This window comes from Anolis sagrei, chromosome 3, assembly GCF_037176765.1.
Source record: "Anolis sagrei isolate rAnoSag1 chromosome 3, rAnoSag1.mat, whole genome shotgun sequence".
NCBI lineage: Eukaryota > Metazoa > Chordata > Lepidosauria > Squamata > Dactyloidae > Anolis > Anolis sagrei.
The window spans coordinates 228,204,921-228,231,630 of NC_090023.1; the positions used below are offsets into that span (position 1 = coordinate 228,204,921).

General features: G+C 38.3%; 1 protein-coding gene across 3 annotated transcripts in view; it reads right to left on the reverse strand.

Annotated features, from left to right (window-relative positions):
* LOC132770706 (glypican-5-like) overlaps nucleotides 1-26,710 on the reverse strand; it is a 445,124-nt gene that overhangs the window by 388,299 nt on the left and 30,115 nt on the right. For all 3 annotated transcript variants that reach the window (XM_060767937.2, XM_060767938.2, XM_067465942.1), the window contains exon 2: nucleotides 14,398-14,562. In XM_060767937.2, coding sequence (XP_060623920.2) covers nucleotides 14,398-14,562 — 165 coding nt within the window. The remainder of the gene's footprint in view (nucleotides 1-14,397; nucleotides 14,563-26,710) is intronic.

Genomic DNA, 26,710 nt, shown 5'->3' on the forward strand with positions numbered 1-26,710 from the left:
GTCCAAAAATATCCAAGGGGATTTGTGTAATCCCTTAAATTACTACACTAAAGCAGAGGATTCTAAGCAATTCACCAAATTACAAATCTAAGGATTCCATAGGATGGACCCATGATAGTTAAAGCTATATGGAAATGATATAATTGTGCAACACTTACATACTTTCTGCTGAGTATCTTCTTTCTTCTTCTTTGTCTCAATCTTGTCAACTGTTTTTTTAAACTGAGAAACAACCCATACAGATTAAATATGCTCTCCAAATTAGGTCGCGATACGACTTGTATTGCGACCTAGTTATCATTCAACCTAAATTGCTATACTACATTACTATTCAGATTTTGTAATTCAAACTGAATTGTTTCTGTTCCTGTTAAATTGCTCTGTTTTCATTATATTTCCTATGCTATTATGCATTTTCATCCACCTTATTGAACCAATTATTCTTTAATCAGCCCATATATTGGCCTCCCCCCCCCCTTCAAATTAGGTTTTTTTTGTTGCTTGATGCTTGTCTATTATTGATTGTTATGTTGTTTTATGCTTTTAAATTGTATTTTGTTACTGCTTTTCTTTTAATTGTATGTTGCCTGGGCTTGGCCCCATGTAAGCCACCCTGAGTCCCTTCGGGGAGATGGAGGCGGGGTAGAAAAATAAAGTTCTTCTTCTTTTCCTAGCTGAATTTCAAAGAATCCTTTCACAATTGCCATGTGGAAAGAGTTACAGTTCTGCAGAGTCAATAAAAAGATACCTGTGCTGCACCATCCACACATATAAAATGGTATTACAATTTTAAAAATGATTCTCAGTAAATTATTCTTTTGCCCAAATGCTCACCATGCATGTTCATGTACATCTAAACCAAGCTGATTCAAACTGAGTTACATAGACTTCACTTTACCCATCACTATCTCTAAGCAAAGGATTTGTGCCAAATGCCACTGGCCAGCCTGCATTCAGTATGTCAGTAAGGAGAAGAGCTATACTTAGTAGGATTACATGTGTCGAAAGGCGGGCTGTAACCAATTCTCTGACTAAGAGCACTTGCATTTAGGAATCATGACAACCTATTTCGAAGCAGCAGTTTTAGCTCTCAATCATCACACAGCAAGTAATGGAAACCACAGCTGAGACTTCTCTATTTTTAAATAGCTCATTGATTTTGGATAGATTCCATCCACAGCACTGTGCTTCAACCTCATTTAGTAATTAACAACAAACCAGGATGGATATCTTTAATCAAAGCCTGTTTGGTTTTAAACATGTCACAGGAAATTGGCATGGCTAATCAAGCCTTCCCTCTGTTTATGCCAGACATTTTTTCTTGAATTTGTAGAAGTGTGTAACACAAAGCACAGCACAGATTTCCCTTAATGGTGCAGTTGTCAGGCTCAGAGACCAGTTAATCTATGTTGTTTCATTCTTAGTCACACTGGAACACACACAGGGTGGGTGTGCATGCAAACAAATACTGTTCTATTCCCTAGGCCATAATCCAAGTTTCCAGATTTTAAAGAATTTTCTATGCCTTCAAATGAAATCCTTTTATTTCTTCCTGGTTAAACAAGTAAAGCAAACACCCACTATCAAGACAGGATCCATATATTGAATAGTACATACTTTATTTATTATTTATTTATTTCCCATATTTACCCTTCCCACCCCCTAGAGGACTCGGAGCAGCTCAAATATATAGGCAATGATTCGATGCCACATGAACATACATCCAGTAAAATAAACATATACATTAAATCACCACTAAAAACATATAAAACATTAAAAACCACTTATTTAAAATCATGCAATAGAATACCATAGTCCGAGGCTGTTCCAGTTGCCATTGCACTATTCCATATTCACTTATTGCACTGGTAAATTACTAACTGAAAGCTTGGTCCACAACCACATTTTTAGCTTTTTCCAGAAGGTCAGGGGGGAGTCTGCTGATCTGATTTCACTAGGGTGGGAGTTCCATAGCTGAGGGGCCACATTTACTATAATACGCTTGAAGAAGTCATGTGTAGATTGTTCAAAAATCATTTTGTTCTTTAAAATAAGAAAGATTTTGGAATGATAACACTTATGTTAAGAGAGTAGACTTCAATTTTCATGGAATCATGAAGATAGAACACAATTTTCAATTCAGTGGACAGTAAGGGATACCCAGATACCTAGGCTTGGAAAGTTACTTTTAAAAATATGACTCCAGGATCCCCCTGTAAGTGAGCATGGCCACTATAGTTTTCATATATAATATTGTCAATTATTCATACAGTAACATTTTCATTTATGAGAAGCCTGCCCCTGTCACAGGTCTGGCCCTTGCCACTTTTTCCTTCTCCAGTGTTTGTGAATGAAAAGCAACGGAAATAAGACAGCCTTTTTAATAAGTAGGCAAATGAGTAAATGAAACAGTGAGAGTGCCAGCATGTCCATGTGTGGATGTATATGTGCACATTAATTTTAAATTGTGGCCTTGGGTGCCAGTTTTGGGGAAAGATAGGTTGTATATGTGTATATGGATAAATAAATTCATCTTGCATATGTTCTTGGGTGTTATACCCAAAATATTTTGTTCAATGTGGAGGACTTTCCAACATGGCTGCACCACCCTTTCTCATCCTTAATGATTCTTTGAAGTTTGGTAAAATGCTAATAGAGGGCTATCTTTGTCAGAGCTTTTCTTAAAGAGATAGAATTTTTGTTAAATACATGTCACATGAAATGTCTGTAATTCAGTCAACTTCAGCAGCAGTAGAAAAATAATGATTTTTCTTTCCTTTAAGAACAAATGAGTTAAAAGAGAAATGTTCCAAATCAAATCAAATTCCAATTTGTCTCAAACAGTTGAGTTAGAAAAAACCTCCTCGCATCCTCTAATACCTGCTAATTCTCTGACTAAAGCCTGGGATAGGTTTCAAAGAACCACAACTTGCCTGTCCCTGGAGAAAACTACAACAGAGAGAATAAATTGCCAACACTGGGATTCTCATTACCTCAAATTACCCTCAGAATAAAAATGACAAGAATACTGCCATCACACTCTGATTTCACACACAGCACCTGTTACCCACTCCATTCAAAGAATCTGCAAGGGAGAATTATCTCAGGGCCCTTCCACACAATAGCTATAATCCAGGAGAGAACGAGTTAAGAAGTGGGGTGGGGGTCAGGTGAGGTTTGCACTAAATGCATGCTCAATTGCAGTAATGGAGGGAAAACCTGTTTCAAAAAAGGTTCTTCTTGATCAGTTCTGGGAGAAAAAAGCGAATTTTCCCATGACTGTGTGGCCCAGGATTTCCCTCTTTGCCCCCTGTAGAGACTGTGTCTTGCCCATGCTGGTTTTAAAAAGCCCAGAACAACTGATCAGCTGTTTGGGCTCCCACAAAGACACAGCTGATTTCCTGCAGATATAAAGAGAGAAGCAGAGAGCCATTAGATGTCTCTAAAAGTATTTATTTCAAACTTTATTATATTAAATAGATTGTAAATAAGCAAGAGGGAAAGAGGGAAATCTGGCAGATTTTTTTTTTAAAAAAATCCTGACTTTTGTGCTGTTGCACATAGGGATCTTTATGTGTTTACATTGATATATTTGCATGTGCATATATGAGGATCAGCCCATAATTGAGTGATTTAAAATAACTTCTGGCATATGCTCCCTGCCTGCCCTCCATTTTATCACACAGGAGGACTTTGAGGATGGCAGGGAAAATAACCCAGGACCAGCAGGTCTGTGTTGGGACCTGGTCTGAAGTCTCAGGTTTTTTTTTTAATCCCTCTTTAAAATCTGAATTTTGGCACAGTCTGGAAGTGCCCTCACATATCTAATAGGTTTACTTTCTCGATCCTTATTGTCTTGTTCATCCAGGAGCATTTTTTCAATCTCCAGATGTGTACTTGTGAATCAGTTAACAGTCTAAGGAAATTTGTAAGTTGAAAAGGGTGTTGAAGATAATGAGGTAGGCAGAAATAGTAGCCATAGTACCATGCAAGACAGAATGACATTAGGCCCCATCTACACCATCCTTATATCCCAGGATCTGATCCCAGATTATCTGCTTATCTCATATTATATGACTGTGGAGATTCATATAATCCAGTTCAAAGCAGATAGATTGAGATCAGGTCCTGGGATCTAAGGACCATGTAGAAGGGCACTTAGAAAGATTTAGAAATGAGAGGCTGTGTCCATATGAGATGTATAAATGTGTGCAAAGCAAATGCAAGCAGAACATTGGAAGCCACAGGGAGAGGTTTGGGGGAATATAACTAATATCATTAAGATAAGCATCACATTTTTTAAAAATTAATGTTTCCAGGACAGGATAGTAAGGAGCTGAAAAAGCAATTATGTCAAGAAAGGAAGCTGAAAAATCACCAAGTCCAGAGGGTATCCACCTGAGAGTTCTTAACGAACTCAAAACAAAAATGTGGATTCTCTAACTAAAATATGTAATGTCCTTACAATCTGATTCTAAGAATAGAGAGTACCCAATATAACACTAGGCTTGAAAGAAGATGTTGCAGAGTTATGGGAAACTACAAACCAGCGAGCTTAATAGCTGTTCCAGGTAAATTGGTATAAAATGTTATTGATAGGGTTGCCTGTTCAGTAATACCCCAGACCTGTCCCAGAGGCATTTGTCCCTTAACCCCCGAAATAACGAGACTGGATAACAATAGTTTGGATTCAAATTTGGGCAACTTTATTAAATGTTACCTATTTAACTTTAACTGAACTAAACTATGTGTCTTGGAACTTGGTGGCCAACCGAGGCAGCGTCCTCGGCTATTTCGTGTGTAATATCTGTGTGCCCTGGATCCCCAACCGGGCAACCTCAAAGGTAAAAGTCTGGAGAAGCCTGTCTCAAATTATTGATATCAAACTCTCCTATTTCTGGGCCAAGTGATGTCCCCTCACCCATTTGGTGACCTCTAGGTGAGTGTTTGTTGTGTAACGACCCCCATCCTTAAGGGGTGTCTTGTGTATACCTCAATGTCCGTGTTTTCCTAAGCTATTTATGCTAGCCTATTTAAACGCGCACCATCCCAGCTAGCCCCTAAGAACAGTATAGGGTAGGTGAAAAAAAAACCCAGAAAATAGGGGGCAAAAAATTCCTACCCAGTCCCAGCAGGCAACCAAACATTATACTGTCCATGGGGGGGGGGGGCATGGTGGGCTGAAGTCTCACATGACTGAGGGAGGAGGCCAGCCGAATAGCTCAGCCAGCCTCTGCTCTCCTTCCAGGTGGTTCCACCGGAACCACCCATTCTCCATTGTTCAGGGGGAGAGGCAAATCGCTCCCCCCACCAACTTCGTTGGTGTGGAGAGTCCCATATAAGAAGCAATTAGTGACTTTTAGCTTTTCACCAAAATGGGAGAGGAGTTTGGGAATCATTCTTTCTTTATCCTGGTCTTGGTGTGCATCTACAGAGTAGAATGAATGCAGTTTGGTACCATGTTAACTGCCATGACGCAATGCTATGGAATCCTGGAATCTGTAGTTTGGTGAGGCAGCAGAACTCTTTGGCAGAGAAGGCTAAAGAGTCTGTTGAACTACAATTTCTATAATTCCACAGAATTCAACAATGGCAGTGAAGTGCATTAATTCTACTCTGTAGACGCATCCTCAGTCTTCATTACTCTCATAAATGCTTTTGAGCATTACTGGTATGTTCCTTGTTGAGAAGAGTTGAAGAGAACTGTGACTTTGAAATGATATCACAGCATCCACTGCTCTTTTCTCATGCTGGTTTTCCTTTTCCACTGCAGCTTTGTAAACATGGAGAAGAGGAGAAGAGTGGAGTAGAGAGGATCAGCTGGTATTGGGAGAAAGCTATCACTGAACCATTATGAGCCGAACTGAAAACTCAGAGAGTTGTTTGGACCATCTTATTATAGCTTGGGGTTTCTGGGCTGGGGAAGTTTATATTTCAGTACATACATAAAAATGTGCTGCCACTGCTTGTAATATACAAGTGCTATTTTGAAGAAATTGATAATGAACCCAAATATGTGGGAGAAATTTCAGCACTGACGTAAGTCCAGCTATGTTCAACATGTCAGTGACAAGCGGCACCTTTGCTGTGGTTGTCGGTCTGCATAGCCACAAGTAAAAAGCATGCCAGATACAAAAAAACATTTTTTAAAGAATACAACTGATTTATTAAGTGTTTGCCCTAGCAGCGGTTTGTTAATATTGCAGATCTTTTTATAAAATGGAGAATTCAGCAACAGCACTAAGCCTTACCACATGTATGAAATGGGCACTAGTCCAAAAACAACAATATCGATGTGCAGATGTGATGTATTTAATGTAGCCTTGTATACTAATCATTATATGTGACTCTGGCAGCTGTTAAAATTGTCCCATTTCAGCCATAATGGCAAAAGGATTGAAATAGTTTTAAAGCTGTATTTTACAGTTTAAGCCCTTATAGTCAAAGAATTTAGAAAGGTGTTTGTAGGTCCACATTCTTCTAAGAAAAGTATTATGTCAAACCGTTTTAATAGCAGTCTGCTGGCAATAGTGCCTTCCTTTAAAGTTTTAAGCCAATACCCAAGTCTTTCAATTAACACTCTCACAAGACACTCCTAAGGGTACTACCTTTCATTCATTTAAGTAGAACAAATGAGTATGGCAGGTATCACGGCATTGGCTAACTATTATTGCCCACACGAGACTTAGTAATTTCATAGAGGGAGGAATATCTATTTCTTTGTTTATTTAGGATGAATTTTCAAGATGCTGAGCACGGAGGTCATGAAGACTGTAAGAGAAGCCAAGCCACTAAATTAGGTCAAAGTTATATACAACAGTGAAAATCCCACTGTTTGTTTTCAGAATTCTTTTGCTTGTTTTCAAAATGCAGTTGTTTGTTTTCAGAATTCTGTAATCTTGGCCAGGTTTGCACTTTTAATTCTGGATGTACACTGTAACACTTTAGTGGCCCTGCATGAGACAAACAATGCTGACAATGAAATATTTTGATGGCTTACACTGTGTTGCAATTTAACCCACACTACACTTCAATTCTTAAGGTGGGTCATAAGGAAGATTTCTTAATGATTAAAATACTTTTAACAAATGTGCTGCTAAAACAGAACCCAGAGTCACTTTTTTGTGATACTCAGTTCTTGGGTTTGTTGGAATGATGCAGAATAGCTGGGGAATAGCCACCAAAAATACCTGCCACAAACACCTGCTACTGGTTAATGATGGTTTTGATCCACCTTACTTGCCTGAATGTATCTCCCGATTTGGATTTTTAAATTGTCTGGGAAGGCCCTGCTCTCGCAAATGTGTTTGGACGAGACAGGACCTTCTCAGTGGTGGCCCCTCTCCTCTGGAACACCCTTCCCAGCGAGATTAGGTCAGCTCCATTCCTCTTCTCCTTCAGGAAGAAGCTTAAATCATGGTTCTGGGGCCAGGCATTTGGGGAGCAGACTTGATGGAGATTGTAATGTTTATGTGAACTGACAATGGACAGGCTCCGACAAAGTTTTGGGATGCTGAATTGGATTGGATTTGGCTACATGGTTGTTAATAATGTTTTAAAATGGAGTTTAACTAAATTGTTTTATTTCATGTGTAATGTTGTGATATTTTATGTATGTATTCTGTATATGTTGGCATTGAATTGCTGCCGTTGTAAGCCACCCTGAGTCCCCCTTCGGGGGTTGAGAAGGATGGGGTACAAATGTTGGAACTAAATAAATATGATAAATAATAAATGACTTGGAACCAGCGGCAATTGGTGGCAAATTTCTCCCAGATTTTTTCCATTTTAATTTCATTTAGTGTTATCATAAAATCTACATTTCTTTCCTTGTATGAGGCTGTTTTGAGACAAGTGGATATATAGTGACCCTTTCAATTTCAAGTTGCTCATTATAAGCAAGTTGCTCAATTTAGGATTGATACCAATTTAATACATCCCAGATGTGATATAAACTACATCTGAGTCTTGTCACCTTGAGATAAATGAAATGTTGCTTACTTGTGTTATTCCTGTTCTGAGCTGGCAAGGGAAGGAAGTCACTCTGCCCTACCTTCTGGACTAGACAACTCAGCTGTGACATACAGAGGGTCAAATGGGATTTCTTTTTCAACTGTCCTTTTTAATATTGCTCTTAGGATTTGTTTTCAGAAATACATTATATTAGAACAGATTGAAAGGGTTTGGAGAACTATTGGTTGGAAAAGTTGGGTAACTACTCCTAGGATTTTTAACCTTGCCATTCTAGTTGTGATAAGAGCTTTCCTACCACTTCTTAATATAATGATATCCTGGGAAGTGGTTTCCTTTCTGAACATCTACTAAAGGTAATGGAGCCCTGATTTCCATGACAGGTGTGTAGCTGAGAACAAGAAGAGCACCTTGAGATGGGAATGGGAAGAATATTACTTTTTCATTGAAAAATGAAAAAAAGTGTGGCTCCCCACTCCCTGGTGGTGAGAATTATTTATTGTTTGTCAGATACTCTGCATCCATTTAAAGATTCCTTTGTCATCATCGAGTTTTCTGAACTCCCAATCTTGATAGTGGATTTAGGCAAACTTGATGTCAACAACCCACTTAAGCATTCTTAAGTTATGGACTCTCAGGATTTTTATATGGGAGAATAAAATGGATCTTAATTAGCCTGTAGGTAAATTTATTATTATAGGCAAAATAGTAAACATGGAATTATACACCCCCATTAGAGTGGAACACAGACTTTTCAGTGTCTAGACACATTACTTATTTGTTACTTAACATTTCATTCTAGGCATAAATCTTTTACATCTTCACTTTCTTTCACATTCATCTTAACAACAATCACTAAGAGGCTTTATATATTCATAAGGAATTGAACTTTTATGTCCTCTGCTTTCACTCTAGCAGGCATTTCTGTACCTAATAATATAGGAAGTTAAACTTAACATCTATGAATAAATGTATAGACATTATGCACTGCTATACATATCAGTTTATTTCATCTATTTTCTATCTATCTATCTATCTATCTATCTATCTATCTATCTATTATATATCAACCTATCTATAATCTGTCCCACTGCCACATCCTTTATAATTATAGTGGGCATTTATCTATTCAAAGAAGAACTTCATCATTATCATAGCCTAGCTGTGCAGAGAGGTTTTGCTTTCCTCTCTTCTTTATTTTCAGCATTGGTCCCACTTGCTGGTGGGGTTAGCTTTACTGGTTCCTGGTGCCATTTCACTTGGTCATGCACCTGATCAGGGTGTATGCCAGCAGTCTTTAGATCATTGTGCAACATGCTTTCCTCTCTTTCTTACTAGCATGGCCAGCTAGCTTTAGATGAATAAGACTATTATAAGCAGCCAACTTTGGTGGAGACTGTAACTGTCTGACCCAAGAGAAATGGGAGTCAGACCCAAGGCATGACATTGTCCATCATGCCTCAAGACATAGAGCAGTGGCCTTTTCCCTCACATAAGCTACCTAAGGGCTGGAATCCCCCACCCCCTAACTGCCATGTAAGGAAAACTGACCTTAATTTCCAAGTTGCTTAACTACACTAAGCAAGTGCCATCTCACTTTTTGGGAGAGAAGCCAGCAAAAGCACAACAGCAAATAATGCTCACTTTCTCCATAGTGTAAACAATTGTAACATTATACCAGCCACCTTCTACTACTTGGTAAGACTGAAAGAAGGCAGTTTGAGTTTAGCTCTGCAAAGTGTAGTTGAAGGGCCCTATGTTAGTGGATTTTACTCAGAATGGTACAGGAGCTGTTCAAGATGCTGGACCTATTCAGAAGGAAAGGGTTTTAGTGCCTTTTGTCAAATCCTGGATGAAAACCTGAAGCAGATTTATAACCCCTTTATCATTTAAGTCAGAGTATGACACCTACCCATTGCAAGAGTGTTCCTTAACAAAATAGAAATCGACACTATTGGAATGTGATAAATGTCTACATTTGTGCAAGAATACACAATCACTCAAAGATATTTCCTGTTATAAATTACTTATGCACACTGTGACTGTATGCTCATAGAGGTTTGATTGAACCCCAAATTTCTGAAATCAAACAGGGTAGAGATAAAAAATAATCTCAGATATTCTCCCAATAATAGGAGAGATAAACAGAAAAAAGAGAATATTAAATAAAATTAAGGGATGTAGAAAGCATTGAAATACAATATCCTCATTAAAATGAATGTTCAATAGAATTGAAGTACAAAAGGGGTGGGATGGGGGTCTATCAGTGACTCATTTGTTCCTGAAAGTATTGCATATTGTTCAGGTCTTAAACTAATTTGATATTCAGCTCAATCTTCAATAGTTCCACCAGCAGAAGTCTCATGAAAAAGCGAATGAGGCTTATGTCAGACGATCCGTCTGAGGCATGCAGCCTTTAATGTTTTATAATGATGCCACACAACAATAAACCAAACTCAATGCAGGGAAAATGACTTGAGGATAAAAAGAAAAACGAAGGATCCCCCGCTTGAGCAACAGAATGTCGATACAGTGTCATCTGAAGAAAGGAATTAGAGAGCCTTTTGAAAGCTCAACAAACCGAATGAACAAATGAGCCTTTGAGGATTTAAGAAGGCAAGGCTGAAACCCTGGCATGTTCTCACCTCAGGTGGACAAAGGAAGTTTATAACCATTTACAATACAATAATTTAGATGGCCATTTCTGAAAAATGCTTGTAAATTCAAGCTACTTTGAAATGTCTAATGACTGATTCCACTCAGTCAAGCAATAAAGCTGCTTGACTGACCTCAAGGTCTGACAGGTTAATCTATTCTGACCTTTGCTTTATTCTATAATGATGCTGAAAGATCACTTGAATAACTCACTGTCATTCAACAATGGCTCCATATTTCCCCTTCAGCACAGCAGAGAGCTCAGATGTGACTCGGTGCCAGATTTTAAAAACCATGTGGGATACCAAGCCTGTTCTCTTCAAGACTGTGAAATAAAACAAATTGCTTCTTCCTTCCCAGCCCTGCCCTTCTTTCCTCTCTCCTCCCCACTGCTTTACAGGTCAAAACAGCAACACATTTCTACAACTTATTAGTATGCATGCACACACATATACATACATATATAAAAACTTTGTCCCGCAATACTGGGGGAAAAGATTGTAGAACAGGTATTATTTTATATGCTCTATTACTCACTGGAGTTATCTGTCAGGCATTATAAACACACATAGGCCCTTGCTAATCCCTAATAAGAATAAGAAAATGCTTAATCATATTTTGTTCATTTATTACAATTGATAATGCACATCATGTGTCAAAATTTCCACAATAGTGTACAATAAATTAAATAACTTTCTGTGTGTATTACAGTTTTTAAAAAACCAAGCATTTCAATAAAATTGTTCCCAGAGGGTATCAGTTGGGAAATATTAGCCTGAACAGAGAGGTCTTCAACAATGAACCAAAATGAAATAGTATGGGAATCTCAGTTGGCAGGAAATTCCATAAGATAGGAGATGATAAGATGAAGCCCTTATTTCTGGTGGTCTCCAAATAGATTTTAGACCCTTTTAAAACTACCAGAAATCTTTCTTCAAAGAATCTCTGACCATAATGGAGAAGGATCTTAAAATGTGGATGTTCCACTGTTCTTTTGATTAGACGGTTCCCCAGAAAATTTTGGCTCCCAGCTATGACCCAAAATCTAGTCCCTGTACTTTACTACTGTCCCCTGCCCAGAAATATAGTGCTCTACCTCATATTGCCCTCTATCCCTAATTTTTGTCACCTGGCACTTGCACTTTATCAGCCCTGTCCTCACAACTGTTTGTATCAGGCTACTGGTTATGTGCTCGATGGTTGTTTTTATATTGTGTTCTGCTGTTGTTTGTTTTATGAATTTTCATGTGTCATATTTTAACTATGTTGATTGGGCTTGTCCCCATGTAAGCCACTCTGAGTCCCTTCAGGGAGATGGAGGTGGGATACAAAAATAAAGTTGTTGCTGTTGTTGTTGTTGTTTCTGTATTTTAACCCTTTTTGTTCATCTTAGGAAGAGAAAGAATGGTGAGAAAATGCGGCACTATTTCTTACCTTCTTTTTTCTCCTGCCATATTGCATTTACTTTTTTAAAAAGAAATCAGAACCAGAGCAAAAACTTGAAGGAGCTGGGGGTGGTGACAGCAAACAGGGAGCTCTGGCATGGGCTGGTCCATGAGGTCACAAAGAGTCAGAAACAACTGAACAAATGAACAACAACAACAACAACAACAACAGATAATAGAACATTACCAAAATTGTTACATACTCTTCACTTCACACTCACTTCTGAAACTGCCAGAAATATCCATTCCTTGCAAATAATCAGCAGATAAATGTGTTATATTCCAGTCATAAAACATACCACAGGCTAGAATAACAAATGGAACTGAGAGGTAATTATTTATTTATTTATTTGCTTTATTTCTATACCGCGTTTCTCAACCAAATTAGGCGACTCAATGCGGTTTACACAATATTAATTAACACAGCAATAACAATTAAAACACAGCATACACAATCGCAAACAAACAACATTCATACATAGTGCCTCGATCACAAACAAGATCCAGTCTCATATCCTTATGCCGTTCCTATGTTCAGTTTACCGTCATCCTGTATTCAATGTATTCATAAAGGTATTCATAAAGTTCAGAAAACAAATCAGTTAATACCACAGGCTAGCATAACAATAATATAAATCATAATTCAGTTCAAAAAATACCTCTTCCCACTTCATAACATGAGGAAAAATCAGCATCCTGGCATGCTGCCAGGATGCTTCCTCCTCAGAGCCCACTGGACGTTATGACATGACATCAGGCAACTTCCGATGGGGTTCCATGGAGGAAGTATCATGACAGTGTGGCAGGATGCTTTCCTCAGAACACGCGAGGCTTCCTGTGTTCTGCAGACAACAAAGGGGGAGGGGGAGAGAAGCCAGGCGGTGAGCCTCCCCCCCCCCCCATGTGATGGGGTAAGGGATGCAATAAGTGATGTGGGATGCGGGGCAATGATTTCCCTCGGTTGCCCCATGGATTAACCATCCTGCATGGCAAATCCCCATGCTGCCCAATAGAATAGGGCCTCAATGTAATGAGGTCCATCAGAAAACCAGTTTTACTGCATATTATAATGAACACCGAACTCACTCAGACTAAGATGCTGCAACCTAGATGTGACAGATATTAAGGTCTTTACTATGTATTAGCTAAAATCTGAGTAGAACTGGGCCCCTTTAGACTGATTTCTGAACTTGTTGAGCCACAGAGGATTTCCCATCAAACTAAGAGAACCAGAACTTGGCTTGCATGTCAAACTTTAGAGAGGTAGAGAGTCTGGTTCCAAAACGAGATCTTTTCTGTGGAAGATATGTGGGATAAAAGTTCACTGACTTATATATGCACTTTCTACTTCTTGGACATGTTTTATAACAGATTCTCCAATCAATTTATTTTGCAATAGATTGTATCTTTGACAGTTACTTCCTACTTCCTAATACTATTATAGTGCATTATTTTAAAAAGACTTGATTGGATGTTCAGGTTTTGTAACTCCTAGCACTTACTTCTATTCTTCTGAAACCTCAATGGTGGGATTGGAAAGGGGGGCATCTGTGAAATGTTCTGTTTTAAACAAATTGCCCATGAGCCACAGAAAGAGGGAAGAAGAAGTAAACAAATGTTTAGAACATCCTTTCTATATGAATTGCTCACCTATTTTTCTGAAACATTCCAAGTTTGTTACCTGGTGTCAGCTCTGCATAGTTAGTCATTATCACAGTGCACAAGGAACATAGGAGGGCTAAGCATATCCTTGTATGGATGCATTTAAAATTGACAGACAGTTCTTGTGCATGGGTTCTTCCACCAATATAAACATGGAAGATATAATCCTACCTAAAGTGGTATTAAATCTGCAAATTTTATCCAGCTGTGGCATAAAAGAAAAGTTATAGTCATTTCTTTATTTTCCATGACATCAGACTGTCTGATATTTGAATCTCTACTTTGATTCAGGACCCCAATTTAGGTAGGTTGGCTTCCAATCAGTCCATGAGGAAGTAAGCCATTTTGGAAAGAAAAATAACTGATTTGGATCAGAAGCAAACCGAGGAGTTAGTGACCATCAGGTATATTGGCTGCTATGCCCCCATAATAACTAATTAGACCCACTATGTTTGAAAGATGGCTCTTGAATACCATAGGCTGAGATCAAAGGGCAACAAGTCTGTTATTTCCATAATGTGATTAGAAATTTACAGGAACAATATATTGTGGGAATTGGAAACAGTGTTGGCTTTAATGGACAACAGGCCTATCCAGCAGACATGGTCTTATGAATGTACATACATATGGAAAAGTCTCTTCACAATTTTGTAAATGTTCCTACCTTGAAAAGCCGTGATGTGACCAACAATCATATATTTTAATTCAAAATTTAGAGTCTGAATGTTCTCCATCCTCTCTCTTCGAACAGCTGCTTGATAGCTTTCCTCCATCTTCTTAGTGCAACAGGTTGGTGCTCTCTGTTGGCAGATCTGCAAATTGGAGTCCGCTGCCAAAAAAAAGAAAGGATATATTTCTTTATTAAAAAAAAAAAACCTCTCCTCAGTAACATCTTTAATAAATAGCAACAAAGACATTCCTTGCAAGCAAAATAATTGCCTGGCTGAATATACTGGAAAAGATTCAACTCATAAGTAATAAATGTTCAAACTGATTGTACACCTCAAGGGCACAACTTCTGACTACAGTTTGACTCTGCTTCAGCTAAATTTGGAGAAGCCCACATTATCCAGGATCAGATTTACTGTAGCTAGTGTTTAAACCAGAGCCTATTTCAAGCACACACATTGTGTTTTTTTTCTTGAAGAATAGAGAAACAATCAACATTATACCCAGTTTTTATTATTCCAGATTTTCAACCTGACAAAATCACCCCTTAGCATGTGCTGAAATGATTGTGCATCTAGTTTGACATCTCTCTATATCAACACAGTTTTAGAAATGTTTTAGAAATGTTTGGGAGATATATGAACTTTGATCTTGCCTCAAGCATTTGGGATGGGTCTCTTATCCTGCTGACAGTGATACAAGAGTCCCTGAAAAACCAGCATTATCGCAAAGGTAGATACTTTTATTTAGATTTTAGCAAATTTGGATCCTCAAATGTTAACAGAACAGTGGTTCTCAACCTGTGGGTCCCCAGAGTATAATGGGAATGGAAATAATGGGAATTGTAAACCAACAGCACTTTTTGACTATGAGGTTACAGAAATGTTAAGGAACATTTAAAGTCAGAGATCATATCCACAAGCCTGGTATCTAAATTCTGACTGAACAGAACAAACTACAGCCTCCCAGAAATTACTGTATTACAACTCCCAGCTGCTCTAGTTATGTCTAGTGATGAGGAACACAGGAGATGTAGTCCAGCAACTAGAGGGCCACATAAAATGACAAGGTGGACTGGATTTGGCCTGCAGGTCTTGAGTTTGAGATATGTGCCATAGGAACTCATCACATATAGAATTTTCCCACAGAGACCATGACATGATGTAAGGGCACTTCTAATGGGACTTCATGGGGCTCCATTTCCACAGCGCACAGGATTTGCTGGTACATGAAGTGATTTATAGTTTCCAAATCACAATCTCCCCGAATCGCTGCAAGCTGGATAGCAAGTGTCCCAGAAGCAAGCAAAAAATATAGCAGAGTCCTTTCACAGCAAACACATGTGCTTCAACCCATCCATCAGCAGAGTCCAACTGCTACCATCCAACCTTATCTCTGCACAGTGTTTAGTAAACTAATGGATTCAGGTTTTCATCCAAAATATCACAGTTGTAATATATAACAATTTACAAACAGGATACGCAGATCCACTTTCCTTGTGTTTGCAAACAATCAGTCATCAAATAGTTGCACATAGCATAGGCAGATACTCACACCGAGTCACATAGGAGAAACCACGATGGATTCTTTCACCCTCCTTATATAGCCACCTGCTGACAAGTCATCAATAATGGACACTGGCTGATGCAATCCCTTTACAGTAACCCTTACCCAGTTATTACTCAGCCATTACCACAGCCCCTTAGGTATTGTATCATGACATTCACAGTCATTACCCAGGTGCTATCAATCACCCACATGTTCATCAGATGGTAATTTTTTATGATTATAAATGCTTTGCTATTTTGAACAAAATCCTCCTCTCAACAGGAGGACATGGCGGACTGAGAGGAGGCCCCCTCTCTCAAGGCCCCGTCCCGTGCATATCCTCCCGGCCCAGCCCACAATGTCCCTTTCAATCTCCAAAATCTATTATGTGATATTTCGAGGCCTAAAGTGGGGTTGATAACTTGTGGCTCTCTAGATGTTGCTATTCTATCAGTCTTAGCCAGAGTGGTTAAATATGTAGGTTGCTGAGAAGTGCAATCTAGAGGAGCCCAAATTACTTTCTCCAATATTGGAGCATTTTGTCCATTTTGTTTGAAGAAGAAATGGTATTTCAGCCAGTTACGTTTATGCAAACAGTTAATATTCACAGAAAAAACAGGGGGAAAATCAACAGTAGTTGGTTGCTGAGATTCCTTATGCCATTGAATTACTGAACAAAGACACAGATGGTTGTAGAGAATGTCTTCGGATGCAGGGGTAAAGGGCTGTAAAGATGACTCCTAAACAGAAACAGCACAAACTCTGTGCTTGCCAGACACTGCCTCCCAAAACAGAGTGTGTTTAAAGACAAAACAGAAATCAAGCCACATTCTCACCATGATGCCTTTAACTCAGTACAACTATCATACTGTGATCTTGGAAATGTCACATTCTTCAATATTAACTTTGGGAGAGAATCTTTAATTACAAAAATCTAATCTCAGATTTTCTTTCCTTTTTTCCAACCCCTTACTGTGCCCGGCTGCTGAGAGTGAGAATTATTACAGTATTGGAACCTTTAATAGTTCTAAAAAGAGCACAATAAATGTATGCCACTGTATTTTAATGCAAAACCTAGCCTCTTATCAAATGAGTGGAAGACCTAGGTAACGGGTGGAAGAATCCAGACTGTGTGGCAAGCTGAATGGCACACTGCTTTACTACTGCAATGGAATGCATACCAGATTTCAAGCATTCATCAGCAACGATACATCTGTGCACCAGCTTCCCAAGCTGCTGGGTCAATGCACCCAATGACCCACTTTTTTGCAGATCCTTTCTTTGAAGGGGGTGTCAATGAAACAAACCAAAACAGTGATCCAGCTAACATGAACAAGGACTTTCACAAAGATAACTTTCCCAAAGACAGACCCTCATTTCATTATGCACCAAATCTCTCTCTCTCTCTCTCACACACACACATATACATCAAAACACAGTCAGCCCAAATCAGCAACTGCTGGGAAATAAAGCCACTCAATGTGGAACTTATTTGAAAACAGAAAGATTAAATCCACACAGTAAATGTTTTTGAAATATCATGCTTTTATAGGGAATAGCACCTAAGAGTGATATACCATTCTTAGATTCATGTAACATTAAAATATTATATGAAACCTTAAAGCCATTCTTTAAGAGGCATAAGAATAAGCAAAGATCAATGGTTAATTGTAACATGGTGAATGTCTATGAGTGTATTTGCACTTTTAGGGTGCATCTATATTGGATGATGGTGATGATAAATTTATTTGACATTATGTTTACTGCCATGGTTTAATGCTATGGAATCACAGGAATTGTACTTTTACAAGGTATTTAACCTTCTATGGCAGGGGTCTTCAAACTTTTAAATAGAGGGCGAGGTCACAGTCCTCAAACTGTTGGAGGGCTGGATTAAAACTTGAAAAAAACATGAATGAATTCCTATGCACGCAGCACATATCTTATTCGTACTGCAAAAAACACTTAAAAATAATACAATAATTAAAATGAAGAACAATTTTAACATATATAAACTTATTAGTATTTCAGTGGGAAGTGTGAGCCTGCTTTTAGCTGATGAGATAGGATTGTTGTTGTTGTTGTTGTTGTTGTTTTCAAGTCATTTCAGACTTAGTTTGACCCTGAGCAAGGGCCAGGTAAATGACCTTGGAGGCCTGTATCCGGCCCTCAGGCCTTAGTTTGAGGACCCCTGTTCTATGACAAAGAGTACTGGTGCCTCACCAAACTACAACTGTCAGGACACCAAACTACAACTCACAGAATTCCATAGCATGGAGCCATGGCAATTAAAGTGGTGCCAAACTGCATTATTTTTACAATGTAGATGAACCCCTAGTTTTAGCAGCCTTACAACTCTGTCATGACTCCAACTTGAGGAATTTTTGAAAATATACTTTCATGAAGTACTCAGAATATTCAGCTAGACTTTTGTACAGACAGTCCTCTATTACCAAGATTCTGTATCAATAGATTCAACCATCCATGGCTTGAAAATGTCCCCCGTCCCCCCAGTATATAACATTATGATCATTCACTATGCTACAAGGAGAAAATAACTTGGGTTATAGTTCTGTTATTGGATAATGGAATTATGGTAAAATAGTTATAGTAAAATGGAAATAAAAAGGAAGAGGGTCCGACCAAGGGCAAGATGGATTTCACATGGGCTGGTCCATGAGGTCACGAAGAGTTGGAAATGACTGGGCAAATAAACAACAAGTAAAATGGTTGGCATTTTGCATCTATTTTCTTGCAAGCTGTATTTCAGTGTGGCTTCATCAGACGTTTGGCTTTATTTCCCTGCAGTTGGTAGTAAATAAAGAAGGCTTACTTTCCCTCTACTCTGATCAATCTTGCCACTAATGGATGCAGAATCTAGAGACAGAACAAATAAGGAGTATTGTGGTGGTAGGAGGACAGCATACTGATTAAGAAGAGGAGAATGAGTACTACTACCCTGACTTCACAGAAGAGTGTTGGCTATTTCTGCAGACGTCGGCCCCATGTACACTGTTGAAGAAAGTGGTTTCACTGTGCAGATGATTACAGAGGAAATCCTGGAATTCGTTTGAGGGTTGTTTACACAAACTACAGAGCACTGATGCACACTAAGGGCTTTCTTTCACATGCTTTTGTGGTAGTTTGTTGCCTGACTGTCACAGATGGAATCTAGCTTTAAACTGCATTAAATGGTCAGTGTAGATGGAGCCTTCCTTTGACTAGCTGCAGTGAAAATTAAAATCTTCAACTCTGTTGAGGCCACACAAAATTGGCACTAGAGAGGAGTAGCAGGAAGAATGTAGAGTGATATTTAGAGGAGAAAAACTATAAAACACATGACTATAAGACATGATATCTGTGTAAACTGTAGCATTCTGCAGAAATATTAGCACAGTTTAATAATTAGCAAAATGAATATCAACAATATCACCCTATCACACAAGGCCAATATTAGATAACAATCCACAAGAATTTTCTTGCTTAAACTTGGGAACATCACTCAGATGCAGATGCAGCTATTCATTTCCCTCTTAACATAACTTCCCATTTAAACAATGATGGAAAGGACCCAGTTGGAAAAGTACAGAGGTGTTGAAAGATCTCAATGGTAAATTCTTTGAGGGGAAAATGCAGAAGGTGGGTATGCTCAGAAAGACTTAACGGTAAGGAATATACTGATCTCGATCTCTTCCTTACCATATAGTACAGGATATAAATATTTTAACGAATAAATATTGAAATAAATGTTGCAATTTTCAGGCAACAGCAACCAGAATTCTCTTGGTAATTTACAATGGATATGTCAACATATCATCATCTCTTCCCTTCCCAATCCCCACCAAACAATCCCTTAGATTTAGTGTAGTTTCCAAAACTTAAAACAAATGCAGATACAAAGACAGAAGTAAAAGCTTACCAATAACTTAGTCTTAGAACACAATTAAATGAAAATTGTAATGCAAAGAAATGATTAATATATGCTATTGAATATAGTTCTAGAATCTTGTATATTTTGATTACAAGTATAAATCAGTTTGTTTTACATTATATTGTAGTTTTGGTTTTTTATCTGGATAATTTGTTCTACAATAATGTTGCATAGTTTTATAATTATTCTTATTATTCTTTCCTTCTACATGTGGATTTGCCATTTTATATAATGGCACACTATATTACTAAGCCATTGTATATAAGCATTCATAGGTTTTAGTATTCATCGGGGCTCAGAAACCAAATTCCAGGAGATGCCAAGAGCTCACTACACAAAATCTAACCACCTCATCATGCAGCAGCCCAAAGTGTCCCACATGGCTCGGCTTTGCAACAGGGTGTGGGGAAGCCGCCAGCCCATGCCCTGCATTGCTGGGCTTCTCAAGCAGCTGATCTCATGGGGGGAAGCATGGTTTCCAAGTGGCTTCCCCTTCCATTAAAGTCAATGGTAACAGAGGAAGCCTCCGTGTTGCCATGGCAGCATGATGGTTCCACCTTCCTTCACCCACAACATCGTCTGATGGGAATCAGCTGGCTTCATGGGTGACTGGGGCTAGATTGGCAAATGCCACCAATTTTAGCCATGTTTGATGAGGTCGATACATAAAAGTCTTTCTTTTACATAGTTTTTGGAATTGCTTTGTGGCAGCAAATATGTGAATGCCTTGTCTTACACATTTTAGTCATCATTCTGTAAAAAATCTTCTATACCGTGCCGCCAACCCATTTTTCTGTGGAAAAAAAAATCCTTTGAAACCAAAAGTTGAGAATTTTTTTAAAAAAAATCTGTTTTTAATATTCTGGGTCTTCTCATTCCAACCATTTATAAAATTCTATGATTCAAAAATAGCTGTCTTATCGAGAAGCAATAATCTAGGTTTTCGTTATGCTACATATTTGAGTACTGTACTGTACATTGTTTCCCAACCACTCCGGTTTCTCCTTGGAGAAATGAAACTTACAAATAGCAAGGAATGGGGATTTATTGGACAATATGTTTGTATGAAATATAGACTGTTTTGATTTCCTGGAAGACGTGATCATTTTTGTCTCAGGAACACCAATATTTTACCCAAAGCAAGGCCAGAATGTATCACTTCTATTAATTTGTCAACATCTTCTGATGTTGTTTTTACAATTCATATACTTTCTGATTCTTCCTGTGCCAAAGAAATGGAGAGGATTAGTATTTTAGTACTGAGGTGCAATTAACCAATTACAGTTTTCTATCTCAGCCTGGCAGTCTATATTGACTAGAATGTATTTCCCCCTCCCCCTTACACCATATGTTTCAAGATTTAAAGGCTAATTAACATGATCAGTTTTGTCTTCACACAATCCTCCCAGCATTTTCCCAGAGATGCATTAATGAATGAGGATTCTGTTTGGGAATGCAAGTTTCCACTCCACCACAATCAGGGGAATTGCTCCTCAGATACGGGAGCTATGCTCCTGGAGGGGTTGGTTCGTAGATTTAAAACTGTCTCACTGGATCAAACCAAAGTCAACCAGATTTCAGCATTTTTCTGCCAGCTGTGAAACCCATCTGCCCATTCCTACCCTCAGATTAATTACAATCATAAAGAAAGTCATTTAACTATGAATTTGAGCTAGGGATTAGCCCCTGGACCTTTTTCTGAATACCAGAGTTCAGCTGCTGAATGTTTAAGGAAGAAAACACCCTGCCTTTCTTGGTGAATACTATGATCTCACAAACAATACTTGGAGATTAAAAACAGGATTTCCAGGTCAACCAAAATGTCTAACAGCCAGGATGACACAGACACTCTTTTACGTTTTGGATCTATAAAAGAAATGCTTTCTGAATTCTTAGCTAAGGATATTTTAAAAAGTGATAACGTTTTTGATTCCTGTTGGTGCAAGGGTGGAAAACATGTGGCTCTCTAGATGTTGTTGGACTCCAGTTCCAATCAACCCGAGTTTGTGTACTCCATAACAAGGTATTATGGGAGCTATAGTCACATATCCTCATTACTAAATTAGCAGGCCTTGGTTCCTATGTCAAAGTAGCTATATTTCAATTTGAACTGTTCTTACTATCTTCGATTTGGGACTTTCATTATCAAACAAAATCAGAATTATCGTCCACTAGATGATTGGAGATTTTTTTTAATTTGTGCATATACACCAAGAAATTTGTGTTTCTTGAGACAATAGACAAGTTAGTGTACACACAGGTGAACTTGCTAGACTATGGACGCTGATTTCCCTACTGTGTATACTGACTGTATTCTCACACAAAGGTAGGATCACTTTTGGAAGTAAGAGAATAAGCCATATGGAACACATTGTTTTGTCCTTAAACCTCTATGTATTATTTTCTTTGCCCAATGTTTGACACAAGAATAGATTCCTAATTTTGTCTTGCATTTGGTTTGATGTGGTATAACGCCATCAGACTCACAAAAAATGTCCAACCAGACACCTAATAGAAATCCCTTTAGACCTTGACTTGTCCCAATGGGGATTCGGAGTGGCTTACATCAAGCCAAGCCCAAACAACAATTACAATAAAGAACAACCAAACACAAACCGAAAATGCAAACAATAAACATCATAATTACATAAAACATATGAATATACAACAATATAAAATTACAGTAAACACAAACACAGTGACAATGGGCAGGCTACATGTAATGGTTAAAAGAAGAACTAATTAAAACTGGTTAAAAATGTGTAAGATTACTGAACAAACACTATTTCTTTCCAAATCTCTCAACCACAGGAAGAATAAATGTCATGATCATCTACAATGTCATGTCGTCAGTGTGGAATATCCCAGAACCTGGATGTTTTGGGGCACAAAGAGGCAGTAACATTTAAATTAGTAGTAAAACACAGATTACTAAAGTTTTTTTTTTTACTAAAGAATTCACCAAAGTTTTCTTAATTCTCCATTGTATTGTTCTTTCAGAAAAGATAGAAATATTTTAGTGGGTGCATGAACTCTTGAACTCCTCTTAGTCACTGCCAGAGACCAGTCTGCTCCCATGCCTTCTACAGCAGGTCTAGCACTAATCTGAGCAGAAGTGGCATAGCTAGTTAGTAGCCAGCTGCATTAAATCACTACTGACCAAGAGGTAATGAGTTTGAAGCCAGCCCAGGTTGGAGTAAGCTCGTAACCATTAATAGCCTAGCTTGCTGTCAAGCTATACAGACTGAAAGACAGTTGCATCTGTCAAGTAGGAAATTTAGATACTGCTTTATGTGGGGAGGCTAATTTAAATGATTTGCAACACCATAAAACCTTCGAGCAGCATGCAGAAGAATGAGAAAGTACTCTATCAAAGGAACCAGTGTCACAAGTAGATGGTGAAGCAGTAGCTCCCCCTGTGGCTGGAATTATTATTATTATTATTATTATTATTATTATCTTTATTTATACCCCGCAAAATCTCCCGAAGGACTCGATGCGGCTCACAAAGGCCAGGGCCGCCGCCAACAACAAAATACAAATATAAGCAAGTAGAAATACCTCCAATATTGTGGTTCATTTGATTCATTTTTTAAAAATAACATCCCCTTAGTAGATGTATGGGCAGAGTTTTGCGGCATGGTCTTATACCCATCTTCCTCATCCATGTTGTGTCCCCTCATGTAGATAGGTAACTGTCGGAGATTGGGGGCTGTCCTGTACACAAGTAAAGCCCTGCCAACAAGAGCCTTTGAGATGGCAGCATTACTGTCCAGAAGAGGTCATAGTTCATTGATGATATCTCTGAGTGAGTTGGGAACTGTATATTATTCTTTTTTCTTGATCTAATTTCGAAAATTTGCCGATGTTTGTTATTAACCACCCTGAGTCCCCTCGGGGAGATAAAGCGGGATCTAAATAAACTATTATTATTATTATTATTATTATTATTATTATTATTATTATTACATGAGCACTTATAGGATTCTGACATCTTATGTTCTGTAATAGATTAGATTTGTCTTTTGTGGGCTCTTTTTCTTCATATAGTGCATACTGTTACTGTTTTGTCATTATCCATCTTAGGGTTTTCATGGACTGTTACATTTAAATAGAATAAAACAATTAGAACAATAAATTTTCCAAGATATAGATTGAATAAGATTAGGAAAAATAAGCAAGAAATAAATGTCTATTTAAAAGGGAGGGAAGAAACAATACTAAAAAATTAATAATGTGCAACAGGATAGTCCAGCCTCCTAAATCTTAACCTGTAGGGGAAACATTAACTTGAGAAAGGGGGAACACAGCCAATATGAATTTTAAATTTTATCATACACCAATGTTGTATTTTTTAAAAAGACTAAAGATGTTGAGATTTGATCATCTTCATGTGTAAACTTTAAAAAATCTACTTGTAAAATGAGTAAACATAACCTTCTTTCTTGCTTTGGTACATACTCTTAACCCCCACCAGCATTAATGGGAATTATGCATGCATAATGAATGGAGAATAGACCTTCGAATGAATAGGGTCCTTGTTAGTAAAATGAATAAATTTAGCCACCAATGTTTAGAGATATGCTGAAGTATCTAGCTTAAATCATTCCTGAACAAAACTACCATGACGGGTAAGTATTGACAAATTCTAAAAGCCTCTTTTTCAGGAGGAATTTGTATGGATTTTCTACTTCAAGAAATGTCATTTTCCTCCATCAGTCCAAAGCAAAAATTTAATTAAATTAAAACAGGCTCTTATAGTACATTTATATGACAAAATGCTATAAGAGTATGTTGTTGAATGGCAAAAGAACATATTTGTGAACACGTACGAACCTGAAGCAAGGTCTAGGCTGATATAAAGGTTAGGTAAAGGTTTTCCCCTGACTTTAAGTCCAGTTGTGTCTGACCCTGGGGGTTGATGCTCATCTCCATTTCTAAGCATCGTTTGTAGACACCTCCAAGGTCGTGTGGCTGGCATGACTGCATGGAGCGCCATTACCTTCCCGCCGGAGTGGTACCTATTGATCTATTCACATTTACATATTTTCAAACTGCTAGGTTGGGAGAAGCTAACGGTGGGAGCTCACACCACTCCCCGGATTTGAACCTGTGACCTTTTGGTCAGCAAGTTCAGCAGCTCAACGTTTTAATCCACTGCGCCACTGGGGGTTCCAAGCTGATATATGTACCCAGATTTTAAAAAAACTTATGGCCTTAAAGAGCACATTTAACTTGAGCAAAAGAGGAATATAAACAGAGGAGAGACTATGGGACACACAAAAGATCTAAATCCAACATCTTCTTTGCTTGGATACCATTAAGAGATCTTTGCACATTTAGCAAGAAGATCAAAAGGTGATCTATAAACCCATTCAACTGAAAAAAATTACAACTCTAATTAAAGATGGAAAACTTTCTAACATATGATTAAAATGCAGTGTGCATTGCATATGCAGATAAATGCATTTGCAAATCTTCATGTTAGATTTGTACAAAGCTTTAACTGTAATTAGCTGTCATGGACACCCATAACCTTGCCATGTTGCATGTGAATGCCTGCAGAGAGCTAGGCCTACCAGGTCACCCCAGTTCATATGTTTGTTAACACCCTTAAAAAATTCTGTCATGTTAGTAAGAAGACTCAGCAGACCAATTTAAGATTTTCACTGGTGGTATTTGACCACTGTACTATGTCATTTATGTATCACAGATGTATTCATTTTTTGCTCCAGTATCACAGTAGAATACTTGCAATAATCCTGAAAGTCACGGTAACTGGTCTATAGTAATTAAGTGAATTTCATGGGGGACTAGAGATATTAACTATCTACTACACCAGGAGTGTGCAGCTGTAAGGGACTATGGGCTGCATCGGTCCTCTTAGGAAGCCATAGAGGGCTTCATCTTCCCAACAAGAACCCCCACACATCATTTTTGCCCCCCCCCCCAATTCCATTGGGAGAATGGGAACATGCCTGCCATTTCAGAGAAGATGGACCATTTTAAACCAAGGCAGTGTTCCTACAGAAAAGACAAGGGTCAATGAACAAGACAACCAACTGGATTGGCAACCGAATCTTTTCCCAACACTGGTAACCAGACAGCATCCTTTCATTATACTTGAGGGTGACAGGCTAACATGAGAGGTCCAGGGACTCTTTCTCCCAACACTGTGCTCCTCAACCAACTGAGACAATCACTTAATATTGCCTAAGGGTTAGGCTTTCCTGGCAACTGGATTTCCTATTAACTCACTTGTGTGCCTCACCAATTCTTTTCAGTTGAATCAGAGAACAAAATGTAATCACAATTGTATGCGTAAATATAACATAAAATGACAAAGAGATGACTTGTACATGTGTCTTGTACAAGTCTCAATCATCCCTGCCAAAGAGCTTTGTTCGTAAACTTCCTCCTTGATTGAATCATCGGCATTTTTCTGGCATGGGTGACTTAAATACCTTATGGGTGACTTAAATACTTCCCCGCTTTAAGCAGCACCTATTGATCTACTCGCATTTGCTTTCGAACTCCTAGGTAGGCAGAAGCTGGGCTAAAGGCCAGGAGTTCACCCTGACCTGGGCTTCGAACTGCCCAAACTTTCATTTGGCAAGATTTATTGCAGCAGGCAGTTAAACTGCTGTGCTAAAGCCTGGCCCTGTCACTGTCTCAGGCACCCATGTGGAAAACATTGGCTTTTGGAGTATATACTAAGTGTATCCATGCAATTTAATATTTACAATTTGACTTATACTATTGAAAGATCCCATGCTTAGCCAGGGTAGTGTGATGAATTAGACTGGAATTTGCCATATTTTATGTCCAG